Genomic DNA, 10554 nt, shown 5'->3' with positions numbered 1-10554 from the left:
CAGCTTGGAAAAGAGATGACTGAGATGATATATTATAGAGCTCCATAAAACCATGAATGGTGTGGAGAAAGTAAATAAGGAAGTGTTATTTACCCCTTCACATAACACAAGAACCCGGTGTCACCCAATGAAATGAATAGGCTCGGTTAAAACAAATGGAAGTACTTCTTTACACAACACACAGACAACCTGTGGAACTCATTGCCAGGAGATGTTGTGAAGGACAAAAGTATAACTGAGTTAAAAAAAATAGATAAGTTATAGAGGATAGGTCCAACAATGGCTACTAGCCAAGATGGTCACGGATATAATCCATGCTCTGGGTGTCCCTAAACCTCTGACTGCTAGAAGCAGGGACTGGATGATGGGGGTAGATCACTCAATACATTGCCCTGTTCTGTTCACTCCCTCTGAAGTGTCTGGCACTGGGCATGGGCATCCTCAGAAGACAGGATACTGGTCTAGATGGACCATCAGTCTGACCTGGTTCGGCCTGTCTTATATAGATGATCATAATGATCCGTTTTGGCCTTAGAATCTTTGAATGAATTTATCCTTCTCTCCCCTTTCTGCGCTAACTCCTCTCCTCCCCGATCTTTCATGGAATTCCTCCCTCCCCTTCCTCTCACGTCGGCGTTCTTCCCCTTCCCCAACCTCACCTTCCTGTCTTCCCTCTTTCCACAGGTGGCACATACTCATGGCCAATAAAACCACCATTCCAGGGCCCCATCTACTCATGCACCCGCTGGATGGGTTACCCCACAACTGTCTTCTCGGTGTTGCCCGCCGCCCCCGCCCCATGCAGCACTCATCGTGCTGGGCAGTGCGGGGGTGGGAGAGGCAGCGATGCCCTGCTGGGCGATGGCGGGGAAGCCACTGTCAATAGGCAGGGGCTGTACCGTGTCGCCCGGGAGTGAGTCACTCTCCTTCCCGAAGCCCGCCCCGGGGCTCACACTCCGCTTCCGCCCGGAAGCGGAAGGGGCATTAGCAAGATGGCGGCGGCAGAGGTGGCGCCGGCGGGAGCCGGCTCTGAGTCTCCGGCCCCGCCGGTGTGCGTGCTGGTGCTGGGCATGGCGGGCTCTGGGAAAACCACCCTGGTGCAGGTGATGAGATGAGACCCGGGGGAGGGGCCCCCTTCCGGGCCGGGGGAGGGCAGGTGTCTGCGGGGGTGGGGGGAGGGGAAGAGAGGTCTCGTCCTGGCCTTTAATTTCTCCCTCTTCTCCGCAGAGGCTCACTGCCCATTTGCACAGCCAGAATTCCCCGCCCTACGTCATCAACCTGGACCCTGCTGTGCACGAGCTTCCTTTTCCAGCCAACATCGGTGAGTAGCTCGCGCTGCGCTCCCTGCCTCGAGGGGCAGATGCCCTTTCATGCAACCCTGTTATAGGAAGCGCTGAGTCAGGGCTAGTCATTGCTGGTTTAATATACAGACTCCTCTGACTACGGAGCCTATTTGTTCATCCCAGTCACGTTTCTAAGGCAAGTCTAACACCTCGTAGTTCATAATGTCCCATGCAGTTGAGGGTTGAGCAGAACGAGCTCTTTCTCTTTTTCCCTTACCCATGAAAGATGTATCTAGTAGTGCTGTCTCGGTGCCTGGTCCTGATTGAGAGGGCTCTGGGTTGTAGGCAGGTTGTGATTAATACTGAGTTTGTTAGTTAAAAACATAGATACAAAACTTACTAGATATGTAATTCACTGTATTCTCAATACTTTTGTAGTTTTTGTATATCTTTGTTCAGAAATGGGAAGTTGGATGCTGTGAGGTAGTTGGCTAGGTGGGTTGTATCTCATGTTGGAAGAGTGAATGCTAATGCAGGGGTTTATTTAGGGTAGACTAACGGGGTATAACTAGGGAGAAAAGGGTTTATTTATTTTTTGCATGGCACTAGCAACTAAAGGCTCTAGTTAGGATTGGAGCCCATTGTTCTGGGCATGGTACTGATGCTCAGGTAAACAGCCCCTGATTTGGAAAGTTTGCTGTCTAATCTGGAAGAAGCTGTAACAAACAATGGAGAGAATGAGGAATGAAGGACAAGAGTAGTAGTAATATGAGGTGGTTCTGAAGCATTTGAAAGCTTTCTCTTTTATTTATAAATATTAGCTATTGGCAGTTGCCACTTAGGCTAGGTCCACACTACCCGCCTGATTCGGCGGGTAGAGATCGATCTTCTGAGATCGATTTATCGCGTCCAGATGAGACGCGATAAATCGATCCCAGAAGCGCTCCCCCGTTGACTGCGGAACTCCTGCTCGCCGAGAGGAGGAAGCGCTGTCGACGGGGGAGCTTGCCTGCGCCGCGTGGACCCGCAGTAAGTAAACTTAGTTCGATCTAGGAAACGTCGACTTCAGCTACGCTATTCTCGTAGCTGAAGTTGCGTTTCCTAGATCGATCCCCCGCCCCAGTGTGGACCAAGCCTTAGTTTAGCCATTTTCAATTTGTGACTTCCTTTGTGCATCACAGAAGGAGTCTTGATGGAGGAAGCTGAAGGACAAGACTAATACCCTTTCAGAATAGTTCAGAGAAGAGCATTCTATTTTTAAGGGATGGCGTGGAAGGAATTGCAGAAGGGGACAAATGAGTGAACAAGATTTTCAACTTTGAAACTGGAAAAGCAAAAAATATAAACTGCCTATCAAGAAGCACTTGATGAGGGGAGGTTATTTCAGAGTTTGGTATGCCCTTCATTTGTGATATTCAGATTGGACTAAACAGAGTATTGGAGGATACTTTAATCCCAGGTTGCCCTCTACAGTGTAAGGGAGTGAAGCTTTCAGACTTCCTTTTCCTGGTTTGGCTCTCCCTTCTATTTCAGTCTGTTTTAATCACTGGGAACAGCCATGTTCTAGCTTAGGCATATGGACTAGATGTTGTTTCCATAGCACTCAGAACTGGGCAGGCACATTCCAGAGATATAATAGATGTTGCTGGCCTGAAGAATTTAAAATCTAAATAGACTTAAGTGAACCAAAAAACCCACATAAGTTATTAAAGAAAAAAAAATCAAAAGTGTAAGTGGGTGGGGGAGGATGCCCATAGTTACAGTGAAAGCAAGTGGCTGCTTAGATAGTTGTGTCTTGACCGATGGTGGTGTATCATATTTACTTATTTAAAAAGTAAATTTTTGGGTGGCTCTTGGGGTTTAATTTTTACTTTCTGCACAGCATATAGCCTCAATAATATTTTGTGTCAAAGAGTTAAATAGGTTAGGATTCATTCAAAAAAGGATTATATCTATATGAATAACTTGCACATTCAAAATAACACTAGGACTAAAAAGGGATGGAAACTTTCCTACTTCAGGGCATAAAACCACCAGCTGCCTGAAGTTAGGAAGAAACTTCCCCCTGTGCATATTATTCCATAACTGTCAACTATGGGGTGTCATGTATCTTTCTGTAAAGTATCTGGCATTGACTACAGGCAGATGTGGGTGACTGGACTAAAATAAACTACTGGTCTGATCCATCCTGGTAATTCCTATATTTCTGTGAAATGGGGAAGGGATGATATTGTGGTAACAAAAGAATGTGAACAGGAGAGTACAGAGGGGTGGCTGAAAAATGAAAAGAGAGGTTAGAAAATGAGAGTGAGAAACATAGTGGGCAAAGGGAGGGAGTGTTGATAGCGAAGGGTTTGCAATGCTAGATGAGGGGTGGATTTAGAGGATTACAAGCAAACAGTGCAGTAGAGAAATATAAATTATTGCTTTACAGCAGCGGTTCTCAAACTGTGGGTCGGGACCCTGTTTTAATGGAGTCACCAGGACTGGCTTAGACTTTCTGGGGTCTGGGGCTAAAGCCGATGCCCAAGCCCCACTGCCCGGGGCTGAAGCCAAAACTCTAGGACTTCAGCCCTGGGCACTGGGGCTCAGGTTACGGTCCCCCTGCCGGCGGCTGAAACCTCTGGGCTTTGCCCCCCACTCCCGTGGGGGTGGAACTTGGTTGGGCTCAAGCTTCAGTTCCTCCTCCTGGTGTTGTGTAGTAGTTTTTGTTGTCAGAATGGGCTTACAGTGCAATGAATTTTGAGAACCCCGCTTTACAGCTCTCAAGAGTGTTGGATCCCTCACTGTCCAGATAAATGCACATGTTCTGTTCACCATCGTATCTGGATCTAGCCCTGCTGAAAGCAAATCTAATCCAAACGGTGATTGTCAAACATGTAAATTATTTGGAGGTCTTGTGTATCGATGTGATGTTTTACAAGTATGGTGGGGGTGGCTAGTGTCGATGAAGCATTAAAGTCCTCTGTGAAATAGTCCCACCTGTACTGGCTGCCTTCATTGAGGCAGGGAGGGAAGGGGGAATGCTTTACACCTGGGGAGCCGTCTTTCCCCTCTCATCACATTACTATAATTTATTCAGTTGTGACTTTATCACTTTATTCTTTTCTAGATATCAGAGACACAGTGAAGTACAAAGAAGTCATGAAACAGTATCCTTTTCCTTTGCTTAAGATCACCTCTGCATACTCAACTCCTACAGACACAGATACCATCTCTGTACACTGAGGAAAACAGACAGGGTTGGGGTTTGGGGTTGCTCATGGGTAAAATGTAGCCAGACACAGTGAGAATTTAAGCCAGGATACTGGTTGGCCTGGGTAGGTTGGAAAACAAGGGCTTTGGTTTGCTTGTTGGTGCTCCTGTGATGGAATAGATTCAGAAAAAGACAACAAAAATGATAAGGGGTATGGAACAGCTTCCATATGAAAGAGATTAATAAGAATGGGACTTTTCATCTTGGAAAAGAGATGAGTAAGGGGGGATATGATAGATGTCTATAAAATCATGACTGGTGTGGAGAAAGTAAATAAGGAAGTGTTGTTTGCTTCTTCTCATAACACAAGAACTAGGGTCACCAAATGAAATTAATAGGCAACAGGTTTAAAACAAACAAGAGGAAGTATTTTTTCACACAACACACAGTCAACCTGTGGAACTCCTTGCCAGAGGATGTAGGTCAAGGCTATAACAGAACTAGATAAATTCATGGAGGATAGGTCCATCAATGGCTATTAGCCAGGATGGACAGGGATGGTGTCCCTAGCCTCTGTTTGCCAAAAGCTGGGAATGGGCAACGGGATAGATCACTTGATGATTGTCTGTTCTGTTCATTCCCTCTGGAGCACCTGGTATTGGCCACTGTCGGAAGACAGGATACTGGGCTAGATGGACCTTTGGTCTGACCCAGTATGGCCGTTCTTATGTTATGTTCTTCAGATGGAAATTGGGAATTAGGTGCAAGGAGAGGGTTATAGCTGTCTCTGCAGCATCCAACATTGACCATTGTTGGAGACTGAACACCTGACTTGATGGGCTTTTTATTATTTGCCTGATCTTTTATTATGGATATTTGATCTCTGGGAAGAATGGTGTTATGAAATAGTGTAGGTATCGATGAGTTAAAGGGTTAATGCTTGTAGCCAGGGCCGGCTCCAGGCACCAGCTTAACAAGCAGGTGCTTGGGGCGGCCAAGGGAGAGGGGCGGCATGTGCGGCAATTCGGGGGTGGCAGTTCCCTCACTCCCTCTAGGAGCGAAGGACCTGCCGACGAACTGCCGCCGCCGATCGCGGCTTTTTTTTTTTTTTCTTCCCAATTGCTGCCGCGATCGCGTCTTTTTTTTTTTTTTTTTTTGCTTGGGGCGGCAGAAATGGTGGAGCCGGCCCTGCTTGTAGCGTACAGTATAGCGGACTGCCAGGTCTGCTAGAGTTAACTTTTATACTAGCTTTCAGTTTGAAGTTTGACTCTCAAGTGCTCTAAAATCTGCACTATTACTTGAATAACCTTGAAAATTTTTGTGCCTCATGAGGGCGTGGGACAGGGTTAGTGATCCAGATTTTTGGTCATTTCACAAAGTGGGTTCCTCACCTACAGCTTCCCCTCCACCCAAAAAATCCAAAAACAGATTTTAGGGTTCATGAATTCCACCATTGTATATTTGCATACAGGGGGGAGGGATAGCTCAGTGGTTTGAGCATTGGCCTGCTAAACCCAGGGTTGTGAGTTCAATCCTTGAGGGGGCCACTTAGGGATCTGGGGAAAAATCAGTACTTGGTCCTGTTAGTGAAGGCAGGGGGCTGGACTTGATGACCTTTCAAGGTCCTTTCCAGTTCTAGGAGATAAGATATCTCCATTAATTTAGATAAGGATCAAACTAGGGCTGAGATCATAACACCAGGATCTCAGTCACTCAGGAGTTACCTCCGCCGAGTGCATGATACCCCTAGCCTTTTGGGGGTCCAAAAAATCACAGCATTTAGCTCTCATTGTAGGCATGTGCCTAATGCGCATGAACTGAATGGGTTATGCTGAACACATGTGGACCGAGGAGCAAAAGGGGTTTGAAACAAGGAAAATTTTACTGCACCTCAAAGGGATAAGCAGTAGTCTTTGATCCCAGACCACTCAGCCAGTGTCAATTTGAGTTCAGTGTAGGCCAGAAAACTCAAAAAGATCTGAAGGCATTTTGCTAAAATCTAATTATTTCAGGGTTTTTTTTCCATTTTGGAGGGAATGTAATCAAAGTATATTTGAATGAAAAAAAGACCTATAGATGCTTGCTGGGAGGGGGAATGGGGAAAAGGTTTGGGGGTGATTATGGGGAAGGGCATAAATGGGGATGGGTGGAATGGGAAGAGATGAGGGGCTCGGGTGAGGAGGTGGCCCACTTGGAAGGAACCTGGGGAAAACGAGACGGGTTCCTGTTGGCTCCAAGGAGCAAGTTCTTGCATGGTAATGGCTTCTGCAGTGTTAATTAATGGCATGGGAAGGGCAGAGTGAGCTGGAACCAGTGGGAAGGCAAAATGTTTCAGGGAATGGTTGGGGAGAGCTTGGAGAAGGAGAGAGAGAGACTTTGAATGCTTTTGGGACATAGACCATGTACAAGATTTCTCTGACTGACCCTGTTAGCAGCTACACACTTCGAACATTTCTAAGCATGGCCATTATCCCCATTCCACTGTAACAAAATGGACAGAGTGATTAGGAAACTGTAACAGGGTGCACGACCTGCCCCTCTTCCTGGGGCCCGCTTGCCCTCCCCAATAAGGCTCAGAGAGGCTTCAGGGTTGTGCAACACCTGTGTCTTTATTAACTTCGTCCCACCACCAGTGTCCATCTATGTACAAGTTTTACAGGATTAATCTCCTCCTTTACAGGCAGAGCCAGCCTTCAGCTAGGAGGCCTCCAGTTCCCTCCCTGACTGACTGACTTCTCCCTGGCTGTCCCCTGCCTTCTGGCTCCTCCCAGTCTTTATAACCCTTAGCTTGTCAGGCCAGCAGGTGTTGCCAATCCTCAGGCTGGCATCAGGCCTTTTCCATGAGCCCCAATCTGTTTCCCCTGATTGGAGCTGACTGGGCAGGGGCTAATTAGGTGCTTTTGCATCAGCACCCTGCTACAGAAACGCATAGCAAGTGTGTGGCCTAGTGAAGAGACCACTTGACTGGGACAAATCATTGCCCTGCTGGGTGATGTTGGGCAAGTGACTTCACCGCTCTGTGTCTCAGTTTCCCATATGAAAAATGGGGTAACGATGTAAAGTTCTTTACAATGTACTGATGAAAACACTGTCCTTTCCTATCGTTTATTGGTTGCATCACCTAGGAAATTAGATTATAAACTCTCCAGGGCCGGGGCTTTGTCTCTTACTTGTTACTGTTAGTCCAAGAGTATGCCAGACACCTATGTAAACAAGCAAGTAGTACCAGGTTTGGGAAAAAAGCCTATTAACATTTCTATAACCTGCTTTCCTGAGCTGTGTGTCCAGATATGGTCTGGGCCCAAATGGTGGAATAGTGACTTCTCTCAATCTCTTTGCCACAAGATTTGATCAGGTACCAAGCTCTTTGTGCTTATTATATGAGGCTGTGCTGTATGTTAGTAAGAGGCAGCATGTAACTTACAAGCCAATTTCACACTCTTCCACATGTGGAATTGCAGAGGGCATATTTTCACTGAGAAGAAAAGTTAGAAGTTGCCATGAAAAGTAATTGCTTTGAGGCAGGGTAAGTGCAGTCTACTGCATTGAACCACATATCTAGTAAATTGACTGAGTAATGTTAAATTGAGTTTGATCCAGGGATTTGCTGCTGTGAGAGTAAAATGTCTCAGGGATACAGAGTGGAAGGGCGCAAACAAATGGCATCTCTGCCCGCTCCACTTGGCAAATAGAAAGCAGCAATACTGCCAGCGATGTGTTTCTCCCTAACTTTTGATGACCTGGTTTAAAGTGGGAGGGGGAAACATTATGGAGAGATAATAGTTGAGTTTGCAGCCATGTCCCCTGATTATTATGATTATTATTAATCGTGTTTATTATGGTAGTGCCAAAGTACCAATCAAGAATGGGAGCTCATAATGCTAGGCACTGTACAAACAGAGTAGCAGACAGTCTAAGCCCTGTATTCTCTTACCTTGTAACTTTACTTGGGAAATGTATTTTTGTGCTTACTTCCTTTTTAAATTATTTTTTTGGATGTTTGAAGGCAATTCACCTAACCATTTTTAAGTTTGCTTAAAAATTCTACCATTTTCAAAATTTTCCTTGAAGAATCTTTGAATCCTGTAGCTAAAACAATGTGAAGTTTTGAATGTTTACAGTACTACAGTTAAACATGATTAATATCTGGAACATAGGCTAATAAAACAAAAATTGTCTTTATTTAGTAAAGAGATAGTTGCCGTATGAAGTTTGAATGGTTTGACAAGTACTTCATAAATTCTATGCAGAGTAAGAAAAACAGGAGAAATGAGAACACTGCAGTTTGTATATAAACTCTACAAAGCAATATGATGCAGAGGAAAATTGGGGAAACTGCAGCTCATTAGCTTCGTAGGGCTGTGTGGTCTAGCAAGAGTCAGGATATGGTGGCACTGCTAAGCCTTGAATTTTTTTTTTATTTTTTTTAAACCTCCAACAAAATACTACCTTTAAGTTAAAGATATTTAAGATGTTGCTATATCACAAAGAACTTCGTTAAGATGAAGTTAAATTTGCAGGCATATATCAGTGGTTTGAGTTATTACCTTTCCAGAATGTTGGGTACATTTTAACTGTAAAATTTAGAAACCCAGGATATTCAGAGTTAAGACTAAAGATACAAGAAACCCAAACTTTTGAAAATGTGGAGGTTCCAGTCTGCCTTAGCTCTACTCCCGTAGAGATGCCAGCTTCTCGTTGTGTGTAGAGTATAGAAAATGTGCACCACAGAACATCAATTGTGTAACTTTTCATACATACTTGTCTTTGATATTATGTGTTCTGCTTTGACACTATTCTGATTTCTGTCCTTTTCATGTATGTGCTCTGATTTCTGGGCATCTGAGGCTTGTATATGGAGACTTGCTAGCTCTATCTAATGACACTTGAAAACTGGCTTCCATCTGGAATCACAGGGCCTGATTTAGTGAAATGCCGAGGACCTTCGAGGAGGCATTGAACCAAACCACATCACACAAGCTGAGACTCTTAATGAAGAGTGGGAAATTATTGCCTTCCTTGTACAATTTCTCTAATCAGGATATGGGCAGAGTTAAGGTTGATTTTAGTATATCCAATGATTGAGTACTTATAGAAATTAACTGTTAAGAGAAATTGGATATTTTTTAAATGCTTGGGTTTTTAGCTTTAGCATTCCTTGGTGTACATATATAGTCCAAAAAAAATTAATTTGAAGTTAAAGCTTATCTCTTATTAAAGAGCATAGTCTTTGCTTTGTAATGGATCTAAATAAAAAGCCTATTATTGATTCCTTTTCTTTCCAAACAGGTGATGAAGTTTATTGAAAAGCGACAGAACACATCTCAGTGAGTAAATTCCAAAAAAATATACTATTCTGAAATCCCCCTAGGAAAGCCATTTGAAAGAGTTCCAGTACAGGGTCTTTACTTGAGCAAAGCTGTCTGAAATTACCAGTCTTATGCTGGGAAAGATTTGTATATATCCAGGTGCAGGAACTATCTGCTACTTAGGTGTGTGGTGCTTGAGAAAAGAGCTACAGCTGGAAGCAGAACCACAAGATTCCAGTAACCAGAGCAGAATAATTTGGAGACTCATTCTCCTGGTCTCAGCCCTCTCTTGTGCTTTCCCAATACAAGACTGGTAATTTTATCTATTTTTCTTCTGTAAGGTCCATGTGATGTGTGGTGGGGGTGGGGGGAGTTCAGTGCCACCTGCTTGTTGGTTTTCCCTTAGCCTCAATATTGACGATATCTAAACAGAAGACTTGGAATTTGATGGATAATTAAATTAATGTCCTCTGTGATATAGTCCAAATGCTAACAGTTTGAAGTTGTTAGAGGATGGGTCTGTTGATTGCAAAGCTCCTTTAATACAATTCATATAAGCCCCATTGTTCTACGTGATGTGTAAACACAGGGAATCAGTTTTTGTTTTAAAGAGCTTACAGTCTAAGTAGCTGTTATGTTGATGCTTTTGAATAGTAATGATCTTTTGCTGACACCTTCAGTGCAGGAGATTTTCAGGTCCTTTCCTAAGGGTATATCTACACTGGCAAGTTTCTTGCGCCACAAGTTACACCACTTTTAATAAAAC

At 44.3% G+C, this 10554-nt stretch overlaps 1 protein-coding gene across 2 annotated transcripts in view; it reads left to right on the top strand.

The window, feature by feature from the left end:
* The first annotated feature begins 980 nt into the window (after positions 1-980).
* Positions 981-10554, top strand: part of GPN1 (GPN-loop GTPase 1) — a 51843-nt gene continuing 42269 nt past the window's right edge. The window contains exons 1-5 of one of the 2 annotated variants that reach the window (XM_065400591.1): positions 981-1103; positions 1228-1321; positions 4396-4435; positions 7768-7834; positions 9769-9806. In XM_065400591.1, coding sequence (XP_065256663.1) covers positions 993-1103; positions 1228-1321; positions 4396-4435; positions 7768-7834; positions 9769-9806 — 350 coding nt within the window. In that variant the 5' untranslated portion in view covers positions 981-992. Of the gene's footprint in view, positions 1104-1227; positions 1322-4395; positions 4436-7767; positions 7835-9768; positions 9807-10554 lie in introns of those variants that run through there. The other variant, XM_065400592.1, reaches the window with a different exon arrangement.

This window comes from Emys orbicularis, chromosome 3 (assembly GCF_028017835.1).
Source record: "Emys orbicularis isolate rEmyOrb1 chromosome 3, rEmyOrb1.hap1, whole genome shotgun sequence".
Lineage (NCBI taxonomy): Eukaryota > Metazoa > Chordata > Testudines > Emydidae > Emys > Emys orbicularis.
The sequence above is the reverse complement of the archived record's forward strand: the minus strand, read 5'-3'. Positions and strand labels throughout refer to the sequence as shown.